Genomic DNA, 26816 nt, shown 5'->3' on the forward strand with positions numbered 1-26816 from the left:
TATGTGGCTTTTTTCACTGAGCATAATTATTTTGAAGTTCGTTCATGTGTAGTGGGTCATCTCTTTGTTGTTGCAGTGTAGTATTCCATTGGCTGTGGAATCCCATAGTATTCCAGAGTTTGATTATCCCCTAACCTATTGAAGGACGTCTTATTTGTATCAACTTTTTGGTGATTATGAATACAGCTGCTATATATATTTACATACAGATTTTTGTGTGAACCCAAGTATTCAATTCACTTGGGTAATACTTAGGAGCAGGACTGCTGAGTCAGATGCTAAAGTGAAAGTGAAGTCGCTCAGTTGTGTCCGACTCTTTGTGACCCCATGGACTGTAGCCTACCAGACTCCTCCATCCATGGGATTCTCCAGGCAAGAGTACTGGAGTGGGTTGCCATTTCCTTCTCCAGAGTATCTTCCCGACCCAGGGATCGAACCCAGGTCTCCCGCATTGTCAGCGAGATGCTTTACCATCTGAGCCACCAGGGAAGTCAGATGGTAAGGGTGTGTTTATCTTTGTAAGGAACTGTCACAGTGCCTTCCAAAGTGACCATACCAGTTTGCACTTCACAAGCAGTGGATGAGAGTTTCTGTTATTCCTTGTCTTGCCAACATTTAATATTGCCAGATGTTTTGATTTTCGTAATTCCAGTAGGTGTGTACTGGTATCTTATTGAGGCTTTTAATTTGTTTTTTCCTAATGAAAAATTATTTTATGCATCTTGTCATATTCATATTTGTCATTTGTTTGTTTTCCTTTTGCAAAGTGACTGTTCAGATCTTTTGTCTAGTATTAAAACTTGGGTAGTGTTTTTTTTTTTATTGTTGAGTTTTAAGAGCTCTTTCTATATTCTGGATACTAATTCTTTCTCAGACTTTTGTTTTGTGAAGATTTTCTCTCAGTTGTGGTTTGTTTTTGCATCCTCTTAATAATGAAGGGCAAAATTAATTTTTAAAAAATATTTACTAATTTATTTGACTGTGCTGGGCCTTAGTTGTGGCTTTCAGGATCTTCAGCCTTTGTTGTATCATGTAGGATTTTTTAAAAAAATAGTTGCAGCATATGGGCTCTTTTAGCTGCAGGCATGCAGAATCTTGTTATGGCATGTGGACTCCTTCCTGGTTGCGACATGTGGGATCTAGTTCTCTGACCAGGGATGGAACCTGGGCCCCTGCATTGGGAGTGTGGAGTCTTAGCCACTAACCACCAGGGAAGTCCCAAGAACAAATTTTTTTTTTAATCAATTTGCTCTTTTGGTATCATATCTAAGAAATCTTTGATTTAACACCAAGTCACAGAAATTTCTTCTTTTGTTTTCTTTTAGACATTGTGCAGTTTTAGGTTTTACACTGATGTCTGTGATCCATGTTGAGTTAATTTTTGTATATGGTATGAGGTATGCATCTAAGTTTTTTTTTTTTTTGCATATGGGTGTCTAATTGTTCTAGCACCATTTGTTGAAAAAGCTGTCTTTTTTCCTGAATTGCCTTTGTGTCTTTGTCCAAGTTAGGTGTCCATGTATACATGGGCTTATTTTACCCTGTATTTTATCCATGAATCTGTTTGTCTATATCAGTATCACGAGTGATTGTAATGTCTGGCCCACATTTTTTTGTCATTCCTCCACTAAAATGCTAAGTGTGAGTGTGGTGTTATAGAAGTACCCTTGAATATGTTGTAAAGCAAGTACTCAGTAAGTGCTAGCTGTTAAGTTAGTCTAAGTAATAGAGATAATGAATTTTTTTAACCTTACAACTTCCTGTGTTTATTACTGTATCATTAATGATTTGCAATACCTGGTGAAAGGTGAGGATATATGTGTGCATGTGGTTATGTACGTGTGTGGGGGAAAAAATAGGGATTTTAGGTTTTTGTGTTTAGTGAGTAATTCTTCATCTCCTAAGAGAAAGCAATTAAACATTTTAATTAGCAAAACTTTGGGAAAAAATACGCAGATTACATACAGTCATAGCAACAACTTGAAAACCAAGAGTATATTACTAGCTTCATAGAGGTGTGGAGAAGATCAAAGAAAAATAGGAAATGTGGACAGAAAAGTCATTATTTTTCCATTAAATTTCAAAGCCATGCTGAGTGTTTGGGGTTAAAGAAGGATGAAGATTAAGAGGGCTAGAGCTGTAGTTTTCCCTAAAACTGGAACCAGAACTAACTCTACCGTCTAAGTTAGGCCTTTAGGAAAGGGTAGTAAACACAGGTAGATCACGTCGGGTGGTTCTGGGCTTTCTGCTCAGTTGAGCAGCTCTGTCTGGGGCCACACCAAATATTCTTTTGATGGTAGATCACCTCTTTTCAGTTGAATTTTTGCCACTAAAAATTACAGAATCTGGGAATTCCCTAGCAGCCCAGTGGTTAGGACTCTGCACTCTCACTGCTGAGGGCCTGGGTTCAATCCCTGGTTGGGGAACTAAGATTCCACATGCCATGTAAATTGGCCTCTCCCCAGAATATGGAATCAGCCTTTAATATGACTGCTTGTCCTCCGTTTCCACTAACTATCTGAGTTTCCTCCATAGCTGGATATGTGTCACACTGTCACAGACCTTCAGATACAGTTTTGCTTCTTTAGTGGTGGGTGAGCTGGTGAGATGACGTAGAGTGCAGTTCCCTAAATGAAGTACAAACTGTGGTTTAAATTTGAAAAAGATTATGGATCCTGTTAATTACTAATTCTTTTCTACAGGTTTGCCCATTTAGCAGCAGTAAAGCTATTAGAAGGACTACAGAAATATGATATAGATGATGAGAATGAAATTAATGAAAATGATATTAGGTTTTTTACAAGACATGGTGTTGAGGGAAGCACTGATGCCAAAGATGATTTAGGTCTCAGTGAGTTGGATAAAACAGATGCCAGAGGTAAGTGTGCCGACTCTTTCATGATTTTCCCTTTAAAAAAATACTGTAGCCAGTTTTTACCACAAATTTGGGGAATTATTCTAAAGATAATTACCATCTACAAAGTAAAATACTTTGGTATTTTGGGGAGAAGTAGTACAGATTTTTGCACTAGGTGTTACTGAACATGATCTCAGTCCATCCATAAGGAAAGTGATATTTTCTTGCCACATAACCCTAATTTCACTTCTCATGGTGTCTGTCAGAGAACCATGGCTCATACGAGTGGATGAGAAGAACTGTTTCAATGGCACTCTTTCATAATGAGGAGAAAGATAAGAAGGATCTGTTTGGATGGAGGCTAACCAAAGCAGAGGCAGGTGTAGTAAAGTGAGCAGTGCTTGGGCAGTGGATTCAGACATCAGGGCTTCACCTCCTTCTAGCTGTGTTACTCTGAACCTTGGTTTCCTCATCTGTAAAAACGGGAATATTAACATAACGTCACCCTCAAAGAGTGCACTAACGAATGGGATGTGCCTAGCTCGTGGTAGAAGCTTAGTAAATGTCAGTTCCCTTCCTCTTTTTTTTTCAAAAATAATTATTTATTCATTTGTTTGGCTGTGCTGAGTCTTTGTTGCTGTTTGGGCTTTTCTCTGGTTGCAGTGCATGGGCTTCTCATTGTGGTGGCTTCTCTTGTGGAGCACAGGCTCTAGAGCGTCCGGGCTTCAGTAGTAGCAGCACGTGGGTTCAGTAATTGCGGCTCCCAGACTCTAGAGCACAGGCTCAGTAGTTGTGGTGCATGGGTTTAGGTGTCCCTCAACATGTGGGATCCTCTTCTACCAGGGATTGAACATGTGTCTCCTGCATTTTGGTAGGCTGATTCTTCACCACTGAGCCACCAGGGAAGCCCAGTTCCCTTCTTCCTGACCTCTGGGAAGTATTTTCAGTTATTCTGACAGGAAGAACTAGTTGTACCAAACCTGTATTCTCTGAGAAAAATTTCTAATTCATGTCTAAATAAAAGAAATTTTTTTTAAAGAACTACCAGAACACTGTTAGATAGAACCTCATTCTCCAGGGGATAGTAGAAACCTCTTTCCTGGTGAATGCAACGTGAAGCTGCTGATGCCAGGAGCTCCCAACAAGCAGCCCACCTGGATCACCTCACGGCAAGGCTCTGAGTCAATGATCTCTTCAGAATTTCCTGACAGTTTTATTTTAAATAGCTTTATTGGGGACTTCCCTGGTGGCCCAGTGGTTAAGACTCCACTCTTCCAATGCAGGGGGCATGGGTTCAATCCCTGGTCAGGGAACTAAGATCCCACATGCCATGCAGTGTGGCCAAAAAAAAAAAAAAAAGATAATGAACAGCTGATACTACAACAACAGCATGGATGAATAAAACATTAAAAAAAATAGCTTTATTGAGATGTAATTCACATACCATTTAATCTACCTATTTAAAGTATACAATTTAATAATGATTTTAGTGTATTTAGATTTGTGCAGCCATTATTACAATAAAATTCGAAGTATTTCTATCACCCCCAAAAGAAACCTCACACCCATTACCCCTACCTTCTTTTCTTTACCCCCAGACCATCCCTCAAATTAGGCATCTGCTAACCTACTCTCTGTCTCTGTAGGTTTGTCTATTCTGGGCATTTCATATGAATGGGATGATACCATCTGTGGTCTTTTGTGAATAGCTTCTGTCACTTAGCACGTTTTCAATCTTCATGTACTTTGTAACGTGGATCATTACTTCATGTTTATTCTTTTTTACTGCTAAATACACTTTATATATCCATTTATATATTTAGTTACTGCTAAATACACTTTATATATCCAGTTTATCAGTTGTTGGTCATTTGAGTTGTTGCCATATTTTGGTTAATAAGAATAATGCTGCTGTGAACATTCATATACATGTTTTTGTGTGGACGTGTATTTTCATTTCTTTGGATACACCTAGGAGTTGGAATTGCTGCATCATCTGGTAAAAGTATGTCTGGCATTTTGAAGAACTGCAGACTGTTTTCCAAAGTGGCCGCACCATTTTACGTTCCCACCAACCATACGTGAGGTTTCCAGTTTCTCCACGTCTTACCAGTGCTTGTTGTTGTTTGTCTAATTCATTACAGTAATAGTTGATTAGAGTGTGTAGTGGTATTTCACTTGGTAGATTTGATTGGCATTTCCCTAATGATTAGTGGGATGCTCAATATCTTTTCATGTACCCATTGATCACTTGTATATCTTCTTTGAAGAAATATCTACTCATATCCTTTGCCTATTTTTCAACTGAGTTATTTATCTTTTTATTATTGAGTTGTAAGAGAACTTCCAGACTTTTAGTGCTGTGTCACACACATGATTTGCAGATATTTTCTCTTATTCCGTGGGTTGTCTTTTTTCTTGATGATGTCCTTTGCAGTGCACATGCTTTTCATTTTGATGAAATCCACTTTATCTATTTTTTATTTTGTTTGTGCTTAGATTTCTTTTTGTTGATTGTACTGAGAATTAGCAAGGACTTAACTAGAATTGCCGAAAATGAACCAGTGATTTGTAGAATTTTAGTGTCTCCTGAAATGATTTGAGCAGGAGATGTCTGTGAAGTATCATTGTCAGTGAATCACAAAATTTTTAAGAGATGCTTTGGAAAAGACCATGAATGAAACTAGAACAAGTTCCTACTGTGGTGTGTTTGATATAAACATCCTCTTACACCCTTGTCATACAGTGAGACTCTGCTGGGGCCCAGTTGTGGTGTTTACAGCTAGCGAGGGTTTTGTAGGTGCTATTTTCTTATCCTTACTTAATTTTATTCCAGAACAAAATCCAAAGGACTAGCCAGTCTCTTCTTGGAACACTAGGTTTTGCAAGAGCACCTGCAGGGGTTGGATTTTGGGACTGAGTTTCAGCTCAGAGCATTTTTTAGTAAGTTAGGTTTAGGGTCATGGCATCATAGAACCCTGGAACTATTTGAGGTTTGGCTCCTGGCTCAACACTCCTGTCACATCATCCAGAATCCAGTTACTTTCAGTGAAGACACTCACTGCTGCCCTGGTGGCCCATTTCTACCTTCTGACAGAGTTCTTGGGAGGATTAAAATGCACAAGGCACTCAGCGTAGTGTCCTGCCCATCACAGGCACTCCACAAATGCATGATAACTGTTACGCTTTTATTTCAAGTTTCACCTTTGATAATATCTCTCTTCCTGGAGCTAATCCTGATTAGTCCTAGCTCTTACAATCCCATAGAACAGCTTTCTCAAAACATAGTCTTCAAATATTAAAGATTAGATAAACTCACAATTCTTTTCATCTTATGTAACATTTAAAGAAAAATCCCCTCTATTTGTTTGCTGGTGGTTACGGCAGATCCCAAACATGTCTGCACATCTGCATTGTCTGAGGAGCTCCTATGGGGTATGAAGACCTGAATTTGTAGGACTGATATGGGGTTCAAACATACGCATTTTAAAAAGTGCCCAAGTTGATTCTGATATGTGCAGTTTGGAACCTGCAGCTCTAACCAACTGAGAGATAAATCAGAGGAAGTGATTTGTTAACCTGGTTGTATGACAGAGTTTCTCAACTTCTGTACTATTGACATTTTGGGCCAGATCCTTATTTGTTGAGGGGGTTCTTGTGTGTATTTTAAGATGTTTAGTAGCATTCTGAGGCTCTACATGCCAATAGCCTGTTTCCCTTCATCCTCCGAGGGTCAGCAAGTTAAAAGGTCTCCAGATATTGTCACATACTCCTTGGAGGAGAAAATCAACCCAGGTTGAGAACTAGTACCACAAGGGATAGAAAAATCTTAGTTTTAATAGTTGGAGAAAAGCTCAAAGCAGCTATCAGCCAACTTCCTTCTCAGTATCATCTTTTGAAGGTACTACAAGTGACTAATGACACAATTGGGGGATTGGATTAGTTCTGGTTTATCTTATATAAATCAAGCAAATTTAATTTTTTCTAATTATCTGACATAATTACATCATGCGTGATCCGGTAGTCCTAAAACGCTGCTGCCCAGCCTCCCTCCCTCCCTGTTCATGGTATTAATAATAGCCGCAACAATGATACATCCTCCAGCATCAGGAAAATAATCGCCCAGTTAGGTATTTCACTGTTTGTTCACCCTGATACTCTGCTACTGGTGTTTATCCTTCCATGTAGACACCACCCTCCCTCCCTCCCCGTCCCCTGACCTTGCAGACATGGCTCTAGAGGAAGATTATGCTTCAGGGCCAGCCTCCTGTGAGCACAGTCTGTTACCTGTCTAAACTAGGTTGCTGTTCACCTTTGTCTTGCAGTGAGAGCTTATAAGAAAATCGTAGAATTGAGACACCTCCTTGAAATTGCTGAGAGCAACTATAAACACTTGGGAGGAATAACAGAAGAAGATATAAAGCAGAAGAAAGAACAGCTCGAGTCTGAAAAGTAATGTCCTCAAAACTCTAGTGATTTATTTTTAGTTACCTTTCTAAATGCCACATGAGGGTTTGTTGCTGAACAACTTGTTTTTTCATTCCACCAAAGGGTTTGAGTTTCCAACCTGTTTTCCTCTTAAACTCTCAGATGGAGAAGGTGTTAAGATTTTTTAAAAATTGTGGTAAAATATGCATAACATAAAATGTGTCACCTTAAGTGTTTTTAAGGTGGAATTCAGTCGTGTTATGTATATTTACAGTTTTGCACAACTTTTCTCCAGAACCTTCTATCTTGCAAAACTAAAACCTTATAAGGAGTTGTTGTTTTTGAGACAGCTACATTGAGATTTTCAGCCAACACAGTCTCTAGCCACCCCTGTCATACTGGACTTCCTGCTCACAAGTGTGTGACCCAGTCCTGTGTTCATGGATGGTGGTGCCCCCCAGAATGTTCACAAGCCTGGAGGCAGTGAGGGCCCCCTCGCCTTTCACTTCCTGCACCCACGGTCGGCTCTCGGCACATCTGGCCCCTCTCTGGTTGATGAGCAGCTGCTGTGGTAGAAGGTGTCAAGTACTTGTTCCTCCCACTGCTGCTCTGCTAGTCTGTCTCCTTTCCACAGTGCACAGAGAACACAGGCAGACAGGAGGGAGACTTCCGCTTTTATCAAACGTGGGTCTTTAAAGAGCAGAGCACATGGGTTCTTTGCTTTCCCTGCCCTTTCCTTTCATTGGATTCTCTCCCTCCTCCTTGTTAGAACCTCCTATTTCCCTTTCATTCATCCTGTTCTGCATCTAGTCTCAGTAAGAGATCTGGTAATTTATTCAAAGTAACATCTAAGTCTTTGAAGGATGAATGTGCTATCTTTCCATGGATATTTGAAAGTTGTGGTAGACCAAAAAAAATTTTTATTTTAATCAGAGTGTCTTTGTATTTCATAAATCACATCATACAAGTAGCTATCCACTGCCTCTGTAAAGTCTTTGAAATGTAGAATGTTTTTAGTATTGGCCTCTGCCTAAGAGCCTAGGTAAAATTTCTTAAATCCCTTGTAGTCTAGAAAAGTACTTCACAGTGGAGCAGTTATTTCCTAGATAATGAGCTTTAAATTTTGTTCCCTTTACTTCTGAGGCAGATTAGTATACTACTTGTACTGTTGATACTTCTGAGCTCTGCTGTATGCTAGGCACTAGGTAAGCCTCTAATATATATTGTTTCATGAAATCTTCACACTTCCATGAGCTATTCTCTCACTATGTGGATTAGGAAACCAAGATTTAACTTACAGGTTAAGAGACTTGCATGAAGTCACAAAGAGAGGACTAAGGGTGAGGGGTGGAGCCAAGATTTGGCCTGAATCTATTGACTCCAAATCTAAGGTCATTAAAATTTTAATAGTCTTCTTGTTATTGTTGTTCAGTCACTAAGTCGTGCCTGACTCTTTGTGACCCCATGGACTGCCGCACGCCAGGATCCTCTGTCCTCCGTTAACTCCCAGAGTTTGCTCAGATTCATGTCCATTGAGTTGGTGATACTATCTAACCATCTCATCCTTTGTTGCCTCCTTCTTCTTTTGCCTTCAACCTTTCCCAGCTTCAGGGTCTTTTTCAATGAGTTGACTCTTTGCATCAGGTGGCCAAAGTATTGAAGCATCAGCATCAGTCCTTCCAATGAGTATTCAGGGATGATTTCCTTTAGGATTGACTGGTTTGATCTCCTTGCAGTCCAGGGGACTCTTGAGTGTCTTCTCCAGCACCACAATTTGAAAGCATCAGTTCTTTGGTGCTCAGCTTTCTTTATGGTCCAACTCTCACATCCGTACATGACTACTGGAGAAACCATAGCTTTGATTATATGGACCTTTGTCGGCAAAGTGATCTCTGCTTTTTAATACACTGCCTAAGTTTGTCATAACTTTCCTTCTAAGGAGCAAGTGCCTTTTAATTTCATGGCTGCAGTCACTATCCACAGTGATTTTCAAGCCCCCCCAAAATAAATCTGTCACCACTTCTACTTTTCTCCCCTTCTATTTGCTATGAAGTGATGGGACCAGATGTCATGATCTTCCTTTTTTTAAAGTTGATTTTTTAAATTAGTTTAATTGGAGAATAATTACTTTACAATATTGTAATGGTTTTCCCCATACATTGGGATTTTCCATGTGGTGCTAGGGAAAAGAACCTGCCTGTCAATGCACGAGATGTAAAAGACACAGGTTCGATCCCTGGGTTGGGAAGATTCCCTGGGGGAGGGCATGGCAACCCACTCCAGTATTCTTGCCTGAAGAATCCCATGGACAGAGGAGTCTGGCAGGCTACAGTCCGTAGGGTTGCACAGAGTTGGACACAACTGTGTGAGAATAATTGGAGAATAATTACAACATTGTGATGGTTTTTCCCATACATTGTCATGAATCAGCCATGAGTGCATGGGTCCCCACATCCTGAACCCCCCCTCCCACCTTCCTCCCCACCCCATCCCTATGGTTTGTCCCAGAGCACCAGCTTTCAGTGCCCTGCTTCATGCATCAAACTTGCAGTGGTCATCTATTTTACATATGGTAATATACATGTTTCAGGGCTATTCTCTCTAATCACCGCATCCTCGCCTTCTCCCACAGAGTCCAAAAGTCTGTTCTTTGCATCTGTGTCTCTTTTGCTGCCTTGCATATAGGATTGTTGTTACCATCTTTCTAAATTCCACATATGTGTTAATATACAGTATTGGTGTTTTTCTTTCTGGCTTACTTCACTCTGTATAATAGGTTCCAGTTTCATCCACCTCATTAGAACTGACTCAAATGTATTCTTTTTAATGGCTGAGTAATATTCCATTGTGTATATGTACCACAGCTTTCTTATCTGTTCATCTGCCAATGGACATCCATGTCCTAGCTATTGTAAACAGTGCTGCGATGAACATTGGGGTACATGTGTCTCTTTCAATTCTGGTTTCCTTGGTGTGAATGCCCAGCAGTGGGATTGCTGGGTTGTATGGCAGTTCTATTCCCAGTTTTTTAAGGAATCTCCACACTGTTCTCCATAGTGTCTGTACTAGTTTGCATTCTCACTGATAGTTTAAGAAAGTTCCCTTTTCTCCACACCGTCTCCAGCATTTACTGTTTGTAGACTTTTTGATAACAGTCATTCTGACTGGCGTGAGATGATATCTCATTGTGGTTTTGATTTGCATTTCTCTGATTATGAATGATGTTGACCACCTTTTCATGTGTTTGTTAGCAATCTGTATGTCTTCTTTGGAGAAATGTTCATTTAGGTCTTTTTGTCACTTTTTGATTGGGTTGATTGTTTTCTGGTATTGAGCTGCATGAGCTGCTTGTATATTTTGGAGATTAATTCTTTGTCAGTTGCTTCATTTGCTACTATTTTCTTCCATTCTGGGGGCTGTGTTTTCACCTTGTTTATAGTTTCCTTCATTGAGCATAAGCTTTTAAGTTTAATTAGGTCCCACTTGTTTATTTTTGTTTTTATCTCCATTACTCTGGGAGGTCAGTCATAGAGGATCTTGCTGTGATTTATGTCATCAAGTGTTCTGCCTATGTTTTCCTCTAAGAGTTTTATAGTTTCTGGTCTTACATTTGGATCTTTAATCCATTTTGAGTTTATTTTTGTGTATGGTGTTAGAAAGTGTTCTAATTTCATTCTTTTATATGTGGTTGACCAGTTTTCCCAGCACCATTTGTTAAAGAGATTGTCTTTCTCCATTGTATATTTTTGCCTCCTTTTTCAAAGATAATGTGGCCACAGGTGCCTGGGTTTACCTCCCGGCTTCCTATTTTGTTCCATTGTTCTATATATCTGTCTTGTGGCAGTACCATACTGTCTTGATGACTGTATTTTTGTAGTGTTGTCTGAAGTCAGAAAGGTTGATTCCTCTAGTTCCATTCTTCTTTCTCAAGATTGCTTTGGTTATTCGAGGTTTTTTGTGTTTCCATACAAACTGTGAAATTATATGTTCTAATTCTGTGAAAAATACTGTTGGTAGCTTGATATGGATTGCATTACATCTGTAGATTGTTTTGGGCAGTATACTTATTTTCACTATATTGATTCTTCCAATCCACAAACATGGTATATTTCTCCATCTATTTGTGTCATCTTTGATTACTTTCATCAGTGTTTTATAGTTTTCTATATATTGGTCTTTCTTTAGGTAAATTTATTCCTGAGTATTTTATTCTTTTTGTTGCAATGGTGAATGGGATTGTTTCCTTAATTTCTCTATTTTTTCATTGTTAGTGTATAGGATTGCAAGGGATTTCTGTGTATTAATTTTATATCCTGTAACTTTACTGTATTCATTGATTAGCCCTAGTAATTTTCTGGTGGCATTTTTAGAGTTTTCTCTGTAGAGGATCATGTCATCTGCAAACAGTGAAAGTTTTACTTCTTCTTTCCCAGTCTGGGTTTATTTCTTTTTCTTCTCTGATTGCTGTGGCTAGGACTTCCAAAACTATGTTGAATAGTAGTGGTGAGAGTGGGCAACCATGTCTTGTTCCTGATTTTAGAGGAAATGTTTTCAATTTTTCACCATTGAGAATTAATGTTTGCTGGGGTTTGTCATACATGGCTTATGTTGAGGTGTATTCCTTCTATGTCTGCTTTCTGGAGAGTTTTTATCATTTAAATGGGTGTTGAGTTTTGTCAAAGGCTTTCTCTGCATCTATTGAGATAATCATATGGTTTTTATCTTTCAATTTGTTAATATGGTGTATCACATTGATTGACTTACGAATACTGAAGAATCTGTGCATCACTGGAATAAAGCCCACTTGATCATGATGTATGATCTTTTTAATATGTTGTTGGTTTCTGTTTGCTAGAATTTTGTTTATGATTTTTGCATCTATGTTCATCAGTGATATTGGCCTGTAGTTTTCTTTTTTTGTGGCATCTTTGTCTGGTTTTGGTATTAGGGTGATGGTGGCCTCATAGAATGAGTTTGGGAGTTTGCTTTCCTCTGCAATTTTGAAGAGTTTGAGTAGGATAGGTGTTAGCTCTTCTCTAAATTTTTGGTAGACTTCACCTGTGAAGCCATCTGGTCCTGGGGTTGGTTTGTTGGAAGATTTTTGATTACAGTTTTGATTTCTGTGCTTGTGATTGATCTGTTCAGATTTTCTATTTCTTCCTGGTTCAGTTTTGGAAAGTTATACTTTTCTAAGAATTTGTCCATTTCTTCCATAATGTTGAGTTTTAAACCAGCTTTTTCACACTCCCCTTCCACCCTCATCAAGACTCTTTAGTTCCTCTTCACTTTCTGCCATTAGAGTGGTATCATCTGTATATCTGAGGTTGTTGATATTTCTCCTGGTGATCTTGATTCCAGCTTGTGCTTCATCTGGCCCAGATGATGTATTCTGCATGTAAATTAAATAAGTGAAGTGAAGTCGCTCAGTCGTGTCTGACTCTCTGACACCATAGACTGTAGCCCACCAGGCTCCTCCATCCATGGAATTTTCTAGGCAAGAATACTGGAGTGGGTTGCCATTTCCTTCTCCAGGGGATCTTCCCGACCCAGGGATTGAACCCAGGTCTCCTTCATTGCAGGCAGACGCTTTACCATCTGAGCCACCAGGGAATCAGGGTGACAATATACAGCTTTGATGTCCTCCTTTCCCAGTTTTGAACCAGTCAGTTGTTCCATGTCTGATTCTAACTTTTGCTTCTTGACCCACACATAGGTTTCTCAGGAGACGGATAAGGTGGCCTGATACTCTCATCTCTTTAAGAATTTTCCACAGCTTGTTGTGATCCACACAGTCAAAGGTATTAGCGTAGTCAATGAAGCCGAAGCAGATGTTTTTCTGGAATTCCCTTGCTTTCTCCATGATCTGTCCACTTGTTTGTTGCCCACTTTGTGTTGAGTACATCCTAAGACATTTATTCTTTGGATACAAACTCCTGATACTAGATGTTAATGTAAAGAAAACCTGACTAAGTATTGGTTGAGAGATGTCCTTTTGATCTTGTTATTAGTTAGATGAAACTCAGAATCAGTCCTGGGGCTGATTTTCTTTTCCTGTTTTCTGAATTCTGGGTTTCCCCAATTATGTTGTTCTTTCCTACCCCCAGCCTCAACCCCACTCACTTCCATACTAGAGCTACTACTGTTTATTCTTAGATTACCTTCTTTGAGACCTGACATCCATCTCAGTGTGCCTTGGGAGTTCTGGTCCCCTCATCATCCCAATAGTAAGGCAGAAAATAACTCTGGTTCAAGTCCTAGCATCACTTGTCTAGGTTTATTTTATTTTCCCATCGTCCTGATGTCTCCCAACTACTTGTCCCTGCTCCTTCCTCTCCCACCCTCATACCCTGTGGTCTGTTAATCATGTTAAAACCCAAGCAGATAAATATCACCTATTGTTCACTGAAAGAAGCCAGGCCCACAAATGTATATAATGTACAGCTTCATTTATGAGCAGAGACAAAACTAATTAACATGATAGGTATTCAGAAGTGTGGGTGCTTGTGCAAAGCAAGGATTGCCTGGGGGAGAATGTGAGGAACTTTCTGAGATGACAGACGTGTTTTGTATCTTGGTAGTCATGGTGGATGCAAAGGTGTACACATAGTGGAAACGCATTGAAGGGAATTCCCTGGTGGTCCAGTGCTTAAAGAGTCTGTGCTTATACTGCAGGGGGTATATGCTACATGGCCTGGCCACAAGAAAAGAAAAGAATTTCATTGAATTGTTTATTTGATATTTGTGTAATCAAAGTGAATTTTACATCATTAAAAAGAAAGCTGAACAAAGCAAAAGAAATCTAAGGTTTTATAGTCCTGCTCTCTCTTTGTTGAGACCCTCCAGTGGCTTCCCGTTTCACTGAGTGAAGCCTGGTCCTCCCTGTGACCTGTATAACTTCGCTTGTTCTGGCTTCTTTTACCTCTCGGACTCTACTCCAGTCACACTGGCTTCCAGTTTTCTTCTAGTTCCCCAGGCATTTCTCTGCCTCAGGACCTTTGCACTTGCTGTTCTGTCTGGGATGCTGTTTCCCTGGATGTCCACTTAATTCTCTTATTTCCTTTAGAATTTTGCTCACAAGCCCCCTTCTCAGTAAGGCGTTCCCTGGTCACTGTGTATGAAATATTAACCCCTTCCTATACAACATCTTCTGACTGTCTTGCTCTATTTTTTTCCTCCCTAGCATTTATTACCTTTAAGTACATATATTTTCTTATTTTCCTTACTGTCTTTCTCCCCTGCCTAAGAAAGCCCCATGAGGGCAGAAACGGCCTACTTTGTTCACTACTTTATTCCCAGAATCTAGATCAGTGCGAGCTCACAGTAGACTTTTAATACATATTTGTTGAATAAATGATTTATTTGCCTTAAATATAATGTATGGATACTTTTCACTATTACCAGAAATAATTGCTAGTTGATATTGGTTATTGATTGAAAACAAAATTTTTTAACAGGATTATCAAAGAGCTGCAGGGCCAGCTGGAGTATGAACGATTACGCAGAGAGAAGTTAGAATGTCAGCTGGATGAGTATCGAGTGGAGGTGGATCAACTCAAGGAGTTGCTGGAAAAAACTCAGGTCCCCAACTTTGTGGCTGTGGTTGGTATCCTTCTTAACACATTTGTTTCTCAAGAGATAGTATATAAGAGTAGCTAAGAGTACAAGCTTTGGATGGCCCTATTTGGGTTTGAATTCCAGCTACAACCATTTTTTGGTTTGGATAAGTCATTTAACCTTTCTGTACCTTAGGTATAAATTGGAGATAATTTATAATTTCTAGAGTGTTCTAAGAATGAAAGGAATATATATGTATGTGTGTATACATATATGAGATTAAGAGATTAATTATTAATTTGTACAAAATAAAAAGCCAGGAAGTTTTTATTATAAATCATATTTGAGGTGATATAGATCTAGAACAAAATTAACTCACCCATGAGGACTTAAATAACCACTTAAAAAATACTAAAATAACATATGTCCTTGTTGTTAAATGTTAAAAGCAGGGCAGATGCTCCTTCCCATTCTGAGTTCCATTCTCCAGAAGAAGCTGCTGTGGTTTGGTCTCGTATTAGACAACATTCTGTTTACCTGCAAACACATGTGTGTATTTCTAAATGCAAATTCAAACATTTTCTCTGGGTTTTGGTATTTCATCTGTGCTTAATTTTCCAGGGGATATAATTAATCATCATAATCAACCCATTCTCTTCTTTTGCTGTGATCATCTGATCTCATGTTTAGCCCCGGGGGACACTTTAGTATGGAGAGGCTGGCTGGGGCAGTCCTGCGCTGTTGTCTTCTGGACACACACATTTTATAAACTACCACACTCCAGATCCGTCACCTGTCTGCATTGTGGCAGGAAATCCTACCAGCTCCAGTCTCCTCAGAGCAGGGACGTACACTGTTCTTTACTAGCTGCCTGTATCTTTTGCTGCACACCTTGTGAGTCAATCCAGATTGATGGTCTGCATAGGAAATTTTTGGGGCTTTAGCTGTTTATGATTACTCTTTTCTTGCCCAGAAACGTGTGTTCCCATGCTAAGTTTGACATCACACTCTAGAGCCCCTCCTCCCTAAGACCTTGCTCTCTCTACCAGTGATGTGTAGCTCTCAGAAGTGCTGACTTGTGGTCCTATGCTCTGGGCCCATTGGGTTTTGTGGTCCTGTAGGTTTCACCAGTTTTTGTAAATGAGCAAATGTCACTGACCTCTCATGGAAGCTGCTTATTTTCTGTTCTGCAAAAGTTTCTGGGTCTCAATTTCCTCATTTGTAAAATGGGGATAACACCTACCCCGTAGGGTATTGATGTTAGATGAAATACTGTGTGAAAATCCCGAGGTATCTTCGGTCTCCAGTATTCACAGTATTACATTCTCCCTTCCTCATATCCTTTCCTCTTTTTTTCCTTCCTTTCTTTACATTTTCTGCATTTGAGTTGTGTAAACATAGTGGATAAATGTGTAGAGCCCTATGCATCTGAGAGTAGAAGGAATTAGTTTATTTTGGAGTCTAAACACATAAAGTATAAATAAAATAAACTTTTGATTCTGTACTTACTTTTATAGAGCTTCAAGCAGCTCTCACTAGATCTTTCTCCTGCCACCTGCTGATAAAGAGGCCCATGATTGGGTCTCCATCTTAAGATTTTGTAAAATAATCTATAAAAGAATCTGCAATAGTATAATTTTTAGCCAGAAAAAAATTTCTTAGGATAGTTTGATGTAATGCACTTAAATCATTTCTTTATAACTGGTTTTGATAGTAACTTTCTATAGTGCTTTCATATACTATCTCAGCTTACATTAACCCACCTCACCAGCTTATTGTTTTCTATTCTCTTACATGTAGCCTACCTTTTTCTGAACTTGCCCAACACTTTCCCGCCCCCAAGCCTTTGTTCGTTTTATTTTCATTTGTAAACTGCACACTCTTTGGGGTGCTCTTTGATAGGTAGCTTCCTGGCAGGCTACAGTCCATGGGGTTGCAAACAGTTGGACATGACTGGGCAACTAACACTTTTAATAAGTGTATTGTACTTAAATTAAAATCTTTACTTAAAAAACTTAAACTAGATTGGAACTCTAATAGCTTCAGTAGAGATGTCTGTCCACAGACTGAGGCAGCACTGAACTCCTCATGCTTCTGTCTAAAACCAGTGTCGTTTGAGGTCGTTGGTGTAAATCTTTGGGCCATGCTTGCTAATCTAGAATGGCCAATGTGGAACTGGTAACGTTCCATGATTACTTATGGGTTTAACTTTCTCGTTTTCTACCTACAAGGCTGTGGAACATGGTTGGACTTTGGTATGTTCTCTGCTGGGCTTTTCTCTGTCCTGACATCCTAGCCGGTGAGCCCGTTCATGGTCCTTGGAACAATGTGAGAGCTTAAGTGAGTTTATCCATGCTAAGCTATTACTGTAAGGAAGTTTTACAAGTTTGTCATTTGTCTTTGTATTGGTTATACTGTTTTGACACTCTTAAGACTTTTCTGATAATCAAGAAGGTGGGATTTATTCATTTTAGTTTCATGGAACTTTTGTAAAAACAAGAATCCCACATACCTTTGTCACCAGTTTCATGTGCAGTGTTGTTGGTCTCTTTAATAAACCTGTATATTCTTTCAGATGGAAACTGGTTAACATTTAGAATACATACATTTTCATACAGGGATTGTTGGCTAATTTACACTTAGAATTGCTTTTGGTGCCTAAGCATCATGATTTATGTGTTTAATCTCTCAGTATTGCAGTTTTTTTCCCCCAAGTTTGGGAGAAAACACATATTAGGGAGAAAAATGTTTCTGGCTATAATTTATGAGGAGAAAATGAGTAATCTTGGTGAAGAATGTTCCCCAAATGCAAAAACATTTGGAATTTGGAACTTTCAGTGAGCACTTACTGGAGGCCTGTTGGGTGCCAACCACGCTTTCTTTTGAACTAGTTTATGGTAAGGCTTGGTTTGATAGAACAAGTTACCTTTTTGATGTCAGTTGAGGCTTTGGTATTTAATCATTCCTTCCAGAGTGTTTGGGTTTGTTAAAAACCTCCTTTAGGAGTTAGCATACATGAAAAATAAAGGAAAATGAATGTTACTGTTTGCAAAAGTCTGGTAACGCTATTAAGCACTAGAAAATTGGCTGTTTCTGACAAGCAGCTTCCTGTCTTTCCCTACATTTTTTCTTTCTCTGATTCTGTCTTAGTTGGATGAGGTTAAACTCCTGCCCTACCTCAGTGTTTTTCTTTCATGTACATCTTTGCATTCATCCCGTGATGATCTTGAAGTCCTCTTGAAACCTGGGGGTCAGCTGAGCATATATTTTCCATCTGCTGCTCCACCAGACTCCTGAGTGGGAACCAGCTTTCATGTCTTTTTGTGTACCTACAGCATAGTATATACAGTATACAGTACAGTTGTAGGAACTGAATGACCAAATTTTTTGCTGGAAGACAGAATTGAAGAATGGTTATAACATGATCTTAGGTGTCAGAAAAAATCTGGATTAAAATCCTGCCATTGACTTAGTTTTGTGACCTTGGGGAAAGTTGTTTAACGTCTTGGACTTCTGTCTCTGTATGTCTAAAACGTTGGTAATACAAACTGCTTAACCTTGTATGTGTAAAGTATGAAATACAGTGGCTGCTGCTGCTGCTGCTAAGTCACTTCAGTCGTGTCCGACTCTGTGTGACCCCATAGATGGCAGCCCACCAGGCTCCCCCGTCCCTGGGATTCTCCAGGCAGGAACAGTGGAGTGGGTTGCCATTTCCTTCTCCAATGTGTGAAAGTGAAAAGTGAATGCGAAGTCGCTCAGTCGTGTCCGACCCTCAGCGACCCCACAGACTGCAGCCTACCAGGCTCCTCCATCCATGGGATTCTCCAGGCAAGAGTACTGGAGTGGCTTGCCATTGCCCTCTCCAAAATACAGTGGCACCATCTGCTAAACCCCACTGAAAGGTTTGTTGTTCTTGGTCTTCAGACTGGTTGGCAAGCTGTTTCAAGAGAAGGGGTCGTACACTCTATGCCCACCAGTTCCTGGCCACTATAAGGGACGGCTAGCAGATTCTCCATCTATTCCTCGCTCAAGTTTCACTGAGGGGAACGAACAGATGTGTGATTTTGTTTTCCTGGGTGGTGGTGCAATAACAGCAGTTTCATTCTGTGTTCACACGCTTGTATGAGTTAAGCTGACTGACCTCATTAACAAAGGTGGGAACACCATGGGGACCTCTAGTCGTTGGCTTTCCTGATAGACATGCGCCTTGTGATGTTCCTGAAACTCCTGCATTCAGATCTGTCCTGCTCAACTGAACAGAGCATTTTTGACTAGAATTATTATTCAAAGATGACTGACATCTACTGAGTATCCAATGTTTCTAGTCTTCTCTTCCTTCTTCCCAGAGCCTTTACTGAGTGAGTCTTCTGTGCTAGATACTGAGAATACCATGATGGATGAGAAATATTCAGAAATAGTATGCGACAGGGCAAAGCAGGACACAAGACAAGAGCAGTTAGGGGATGTTGTGTGAACAGAGAAGGACGTGCAGGACCCTGGAATGTGACTACTAGCAGAATGGGGCTTGCTAAGAATCCAGAGGGTGGCATGCTAACCGCTGTGTGTCATTTCCTTTAGTAACATGCTGTGAAATGTTGGTCTAAGAGAGAAGCAGGAATGACAAGATGTTCTGTACAGGGGGTGTGTGAAGGGTAGACAGGGCTGGCTGATTTCTCAAGCTGCCTGCCAGGCTGATGAGTCAGCACATTATGATGTCCTGGTGCTTCAGATGTAAGAACTTATTTACACAAAATTCTAAAAGAGATGTAAACTAGAGTTGAAAATTATTAGCATGGTTAATTTTTTTTTAAAACAGATAATATAGAAAGATGAAAATGTGTCTAGCATAGAAATCCTAAGACATCTAATTTGGCCATCTTTTCCTTTGTAGGAAGATGACATTTCCTGTGAGTTAAGCAAAGAGAAGAGGCGAGTGAAGAAGAAGGTATCTTCTGGGGGAGTTTTTGTGAAAAGGTATTAATCAGTGAGATAGCTTTAAATAAACTTGTTTGATTTTTTCTATTTTTAAATAGATATAAACGTAAATCTATATAAATTCATCTCAGAATTACTTTGATGTGCAGTTATTCCAATTCTGAAGGCAGAAATGTCACATAGTGTCAAAGGGATTAAAATTACATGGACTCAGTTGTATTTCCCCTCCCAATATACTTTTTATGTATTTATGCAGGCAAGTCAAAACTCTGTGAATTATTAATTTTGAAGTATTTACATAAACTTTATAATGCAGTTAGTAATAAAAAGGTTTAATTATAGATATTAAAGATTATTAAAAGTTCTGGTATGGCTTCATAATAAATTATATTTCTTCTACTTTCTAGAGAGCACTATTTTACCAGTGTAGGCATAGCTTTTTTCCCCCCAACTTTTCAAATGACTTTTAAAAATTTATTTTACTGAGGTATAGTTGAAACACAATGTTAATTTCTTCTGTACAACAAAGTGGTTCAGTTACACATAAATATACACACATTCTTTTTCATATTCTTTCCCATTATGGTTTATTATAGGATATTGAATAGAGTTTCCTGTGGTACACAGTAGTACATTGTCATTACCCCTTCTGTCAATACATATAACAGTTTGCATCTGCTGGTCCCAAACTCCTAAGCCATCCCTCTCCCACCCGTCCTCCCCTTGGCAACACAAGTTTATTCTGTAAGTTCATTTGTGTCATATTTTTAGATTCCACATATAAGTGATGTCTCTAATATACTTCATTTAGTAAGATAATTTCTAGGTTCATCCATGTTGCTGCAAATGGCACTATTTCATTCTTTTTTATACCTGAGGAGTGTAGCCATTCATTTGCTGATAGACACTTGTTTCCACATCTTGGTTATTGTGAATAGTATTGCTGTGAACATAGAGGTGTATGAACCTTTTTGAATTATAGTTTCGTCTGCCTATAGGCCCAGGAGTGGGGTTGCTGGATCATATGGCAACTCTAGTTTTTTGAGGAATCTCCATACTGTTTTCCATAGTGGCTGCACCAATTTACATTCCCACCAAGAGTGTAGGACAGTTCCCTTTTCTCGACTCTGTCCAGCATTTATTTGTAAATGTAAAAATATGTATTTATTTTTGGCTGCTCTGGGCCTTCTTCGATGTGTGTGGGCTTTGTCTAGTTGCAGTGAGCAGGGGCTACCCTGTCATTGTGGCGCACAGGCTTCCTGTTGTGGAGCATGGGCTCTAGGGTGCTTGGGCTTCAGTAGTTGTGGCTTACGGGCTTAGTTGCCCTGCGACTGGCAGGGATCTTCCCAGACCGAGGATTGAACCCATGTCTCCTTCATTGACAGGCAGATTCTTAATCACTGGACCACTAGGGAAGTCCTGTAGATTTTCTTAATGATTGTCATTCTGACCAGGGAGTGGTGGTACTTCATAGTAGCTTTAATTTCTCTAATAATTAGTGATGTTGAGCATCTTTCATGTGCTTGCTTTAGTCATATGTATGTCAAATGACTTGTTGTTAAAGAGCATCTGAAACTGGGAGAAAATGACTAGTAAGTTTTATTTATTTAAAAGTTTGCTTATTGGACTGTAACGGGTCTTAGTTGCAGCATGTGGGATCTAGTTCCCTGACCAGGGGTCGAACCCAGGCCTCCTGCATTGGGAGCTTGGAGTCTTAGCCACTGGACCACCAGGGAAGTTACAAGACTAGTAAGTTTTAGAAAAGGACAACTTTATAATAACAAACAAATATCTCCAGGGAAGTTTACATAAAATGAAAATCAGCTCTTGTAAAAAGAAAAAATTCTCCATTGTTCTGTCTTGCAAGCTTTATAGAAAGGAATAATAGACAAGGCCGATTGTACAGGATGATAATCATAGCCAGTGATAATCAAGCCCAAAGCCCTTGCTTCTCACCACCCCCAGACTGCCCAGCCTCTAGGCCCTGGCAGGTACTTACATGGTGCTGAAGGCCATTTTGGCCTAGTATCACTAGGACTTGAATGCCCTGACATGAGTGCATTTGGTTGCTAAGACTTGTTTAGGCTTGTCAAGGGCTATAAGCAAGTGTTAATGGCTTACCTATCCTTTCTATAACCCTTATAGTCATTATTGTGCAATAGAATTTCAATCTGTAGTAAAAACAGTTGTCAACATTTATTGAGCGCTTTGTGTGTGATCTGTGTTAAGTTCTTCACATGTATTACTGCTTAATTCCCACCAACAGCTTATATGACGGAGGTATAGTACTCGATACATGGAAGTTAAGGAATTCGCCCAGAGTCACAGAGCAATGTGGAGCTAGGATTCTAACCTTAGGAGGGCAATTTCAGAGTCTGCATTCTTCTTTACCACAACGGGAATTCCCAAGTCCAACATTTCCCTCCCCTTCGGGACTTCACACAGCCTTAACTTTTTCCTTCAAGCCTGGTAACTATTAAGGTAATCCCACCCTGGAACAGTTTCTTCTATTCGCTCATTTTTCTCTGTTGTACTTGATCCAGTTTTCTCAGGGCCATATCTCCGTCAGTACCAGTGAGGCAGGAAATACCAGGAAAGCGTTTTAATAGAAGCACACATCCTTGTGGTAGAGGTTCCCTGGTTGTCTCCCAATTTCTCTTCTTTTTCCAAAGTACTAGGATTTACCTGGGCTTGTGGCTACTTAGGCTAAGGGCTGACTTCTCAGTTTCCTTTGCATCTAAGATGCCAAGTTGTGGCCGATAAGAGCGTGAGCAGAAATGCCATGTATAACCTTATGGTCATGTCCCTAAAGGGAAAGGGTTTTCCCACATCTTGCCTCTTTCTTCTTCTGGAATGCGGTACTGTATTGAGTCACTGAACACCGCCAGGAATGAACCTGGACACATGAAAAGAAGAGCCTGGATAGAGTTGCTAAGTACTAGAAAAATGCAAATCAAAACTACAGTGAGTTATCAAAGAATTCAACTTGGAGATTATTCTTCTTAAGAGTATAATCTGGAGTTAAAGTCTGTGTGACTTACACCACTGTGTGACCTGGGCAGCTTCACCAGTGTGACCTTAATTTCACTTAGCTTGTTTCTTTAACTGTAAAATGAGGATAACCACCTGCCTAAGAGGACTGCTATGACAAACAGGTGAGTTGATATATATTATTTCGTATATTCATGTTGTATAGTCAGTGTGGCTATTTTACAGAATGACAGTCACTAATCTCAGTGTTTGTGCATAGCCGTTTCCACTGCCTCATTTTTTTCCTTTATATTGAGAAAATATTGGGGCTCCAGTTCAGAATGGCTTGAAGGACAGGATCATGGAGCTCACCTCCTCTCACAAATACATAAAAAAATGCATCGACAGGTGAAACAGTTCTCACAGAATACCTACAAATGCTTGCAGATCTCATAGAACCAAAGCTCTAATCCCCACGTAACTGGGAGGATGAAGGGAAAGGGAGAAGAGGAATTGGGACGGGACCGTGCTGCACTTCTGGGCGTGTGCTGTGGAAGAACACTCCCTAGGCAGGAGCCTCCTGCAGGGCTGGCAGGTTGGCCAGGACAGGGCACTTCAGAGGCTAGAGGGCGGGGTGGAGTTGGCCTGTGGTGCTGAAGGGCACAGAGGGACAAACACGGAAGGTCCTGGCCACAAGACGCATAACTGCTGGCGTGTGCGGCATCTGGGTGCAGAAACCTGGGCATCAGCCGAGGCCTGAGGAGGGGACTCAGTCTGGCCATGCAGGGACAGCCCAGCAGGTCTGGGCCACGACTGCTTGTGCACACATGGAGGTGGGGCTACAGGCTATGCTGACGGCTGGCCATCCCACTGCGGTGCTACAGCAGGTTCCTGCTCTGGTGGACTTTTTGATTAGAATCACGTGCGTGTACCTGAGGGCCTCTAGGCCCACTCGTGGGCTCCAGGGCTGCAGCTCCAGTGGCTTGCAGAGTACCTGTGCTCTGAACTAATCACCAGGGCTTTATCCCACAGCAGAAAAGAATGAACGCTGTGTGTAGAAAGGCTGGTCCCAGATAGGAGTGGGGAGAAGTGGCTGGGCTACCAGGGCCTGCTTCTCCTTTAATCTCACTGAACCACCTGTGCCAGGGCAGCTGAGGAAGTGATTCCAGTGTTATGCTTTTGGAGCTTCCTTCACATGGAGGGAAGACATAGTTCCTCTTAAAATTTTAGCGTATTTTAAATTGTGCAAATGAATAATTTACCTGTTTACTGTCTATCTTCAACTGAGATCCTCAGTTCCATGAGAAGCTCTGCATATGGGCACCAGCATGCCCATAGCAGGCATTCTTATTTGAGCAAATAAATGTACTGTAGAATTTATTACAATGGAACCTATATGATTATTACTTATTTACATACAAATTTATTTATAATGTGCTAAGAATTTTCTTAGGCAAGTGAATTCTGAGATATTTTAAATCAGAACACAAGATAACACTAAGTACAGAAAGTTTTGTTTTGTAAACAAATCAGCTGTTAGATCTTTGAAACAAATTTAGCTGGAAAGTGTCTGATTCTCACTCACTAGACTGTATATGGGCTGGTCTTTTGACTGCGCTATAATTTAGATTCCCTATTTATAACTAAACAAATGATGGAGGTCATTTTGAGTAATGGATCATCAAACTTAAAAGTTTTGCCAAGGCATTATGAAACCTTGAAAATATTTAACACTTCTTGGCCTTGGCTTCTTGGTCTGGCTAAAACTGAACGTCTGAGATGAAATGGTATTTTGTACTTTTCTTGAAATATATATCCTATTAATAGATGCCATTATCAAAGAAAATAGATCCAGTAATGGCAAAACAAAAACATAAAATTCCCCATGATTTTCTTGAGAGTAGGGATTACATGCCAGTAGACATGTGCTGGATTTTAAAAAGCTTTGTTTTATGTAGTAAATTTAAGATCGGTTCCCAAGAAGCAGGGATAAATCCGATTTTGTGAATTAGAAATTAACAACTCTACAGATTTCATACTGAGTGTCATATACTTGAACTAGGGCACTTATTATTTTAAAACTTATTGTTTTAGTTCATTACCAAAAAACCTAAATCTACCTATATGATAAGTTGCTTTTAAAATCCAAACAATTTTGTTATTGTATATATTTATATGAATATTTTATATAAAAAGGTAATTGTACAGTAGCTATCAGTTGAATACAGTAACAAGCATGTGGGCTTGGGAATAGTTTTCAGATTTGTAACAGATACGAAAGAAATCCTGGATGATTTACAGTTGTTCAGGTAAACATAGGAAAACTAGTTCAGTCTCTGTGAGCTATCAAAAGCTAAAGACAAAGGCCCTATCTCAAATCAATCAAGTTTTGAATGGCCTCTTTCAACATAATAAAGACATACATGAAAAAGACAAAATATACCTTTCTGTTCTAAAGTATTTCCTTTTAGTCCAATATGTACTTTAAATAATCGTGTATTCAGTTCCTACTGTAACTTTAAATGCTCAGAGTAAATCCATCCAGGCAATGTTCCAAGAGTCAAAGCAGGAGTAGGAGCATGCATAACTACAGCAGTTCCACTGTTATTTCCAGAGCCGATAAAATCCCAATGCTATTGCCAGGCAAGTAAACACTGAAGCTGTGAAAAGAAGAAGCCATATTATAGGTCATGCATTTGAGATTATCCTGCAGAGACAAACAGAATAATGTCATCTTCAAGTTGAAAGCAAAAAAAAAAAAAAAAATCAGGAAATCCAGCCAATTTTCTACCTTAGGTTTTTCATCCCCTAGAAAATTACGCTAACAAGAAAGGATATCCACTAGGGCCTGATTAATACCAATTCTTAGAAGCTTCCTATATTTTACATAAGGATGACAGTAATTTAAAAGTATGAATGGTACATCCATTAGAATCTATAAACAGTGTTTCAAGTCATTATTAATATTACCATTATTAACAATACTACTTTAGTTGCAAGTTAATTTTAGATATAATTTTTAATTGAAAAACTTTTCTTGCTGACATTAAAAAATTATGTCATTAAGCTAGAAGAACAGACATCCACATCATCCATAAGACAAGTACATTAAAAGTGATTTCATAATTATTAAAAATTTATAAATAAAAAATGAATTTTTAATGAAAACCCTTCAAAAACAACTCAGTGAGGCAGAAGAAGCATCAGACTTTTTAAATAGTTCATATGCCACCTGTTCTCTGTGTTACATCACTCTAAATAGAAAACCTTTCTGTTCTCCTTAAGGTGGTGAATCTGGGTGAGGCTTTTGGACTCCCTAGTTTTTTAGTTTGTTTAAACAGCCATGATTTTAGAGACTCTCAGATGAAAAAGCAAACTTCAATATTAAAGACATAAGAAACAGCCATTCATAGTAAAGCTATCCTATTTTTTTTTTCTCTTTTTAAAATTTTTTATTTATTTAAATTGGAGGCTAATTACTTTACATTATTGTATTGGTTTTGCCATACATTGACATGAATCCGCCCCGGGTGTACATGTGTTCCCCATCTTGAACCCCCCTCCCAGCTCCCTCCCCATCCCATCCCTCTGGGTCATCTCAGTGCACCAGCCCCGAGCACCCTGTATCATGTATCGAACGTGGACTGGCGATTTGTTTCACATGTGATAATTTACATGTTTCAACACCACTATCCTGTTTTTTTAATGTGTAAATTAATTATATATTATCCTATTTGATCACACTACTAAAACTTGGTTAAAGACGAGAGTTCCCTAACTTAAGAAATGGGGTTAGGTCTAAGTCACAAGAGTTGAGGAGAAAGTAACACTTAAAGAATCTCTTGCCTGTTGTTGCTGGACAATTGCACATTCTCTCATGTGAGCCTGCTGCTATTTACTATGTCCCAGACGGTGTGCTGAAGAATTGCATAAATTACCTTATTTAGCATAATTAAAACCCTGTGAAGTTGGTGATAGTATTCCCATCGTATAGATGAGGCAGCAAGCGCAAAGCTGTACTGTGAGCAAGCGATGGAAGCAGGACTCAAGGCTGTGTGTACCTGACTCTAAA

The 26816-nt window shown here is 39.5% G+C and overlaps 2 protein-coding genes across 7 annotated transcripts in view; one reads left to right on the forward strand and one right to left on the reverse strand.

The window, feature by feature from the left end:
• The window catches only part of ANKRD42 (ankyrin repeat domain 42), a 56716-nt gene extending 36543 nt beyond the window's left edge, over window positions 1-20173 (forward strand). For 2 of the 5 annotated variants that reach the window (XM_055416102.2, XM_088832485.1), the window contains exons 9-12: window positions 2703-2878; window positions 7183-7309; window positions 14740-14884; window positions 19731-20173. In XM_055416102.2, coding sequence (XP_055272077.2) covers window positions 2703-2878; window positions 7183-7309; window positions 14740-14884; window positions 19731-19820 — 538 coding nt within the window. In that variant the 3' untranslated portion in view covers window positions 19821-20173. Of the gene's footprint in view, window positions 1-2702; window positions 2879-3123; window positions 5503-7182; window positions 7310-14739; window positions 14885-19730 lie in introns of those variants that run through there. The other 3 variants (XR_016036453.1, XM_088832487.1, XM_088832486.1) reach the window with 3 other exon arrangements.
• Window positions 20174-20310: 137 nt separating this feature from the next.
• The window catches only part of CCDC90B (coiled-coil domain containing 90B), a 30209-nt gene continuing 23703 nt past the window's right edge, over window positions 20311-26816 (reverse strand). For both annotated transcript variants that reach the window (XM_088832488.1, XM_055416105.2), the window contains exon 9: window positions 20311-25404. In XM_088832488.1, the coding sequence (XP_088688614.1) occupies window positions 25349-25404 (56 nt within the window). In that variant the 3' untranslated portion in view covers window positions 20311-25348. The remainder of the gene's footprint in view (window positions 25405-26816) is intronic.

The sequence above is a fragment of the Moschus berezovskii genome, chromosome 25 (genome assembly GCF_049115385.1).
Source record: "Moschus berezovskii isolate FMDL1 chromosome 25, NW_MosBer_1.0, whole genome shotgun sequence".
NCBI classification, from domain to species: Eukaryota; Metazoa; Chordata; class Mammalia; order Artiodactyla; family Moschidae; genus Moschus; species Moschus berezovskii.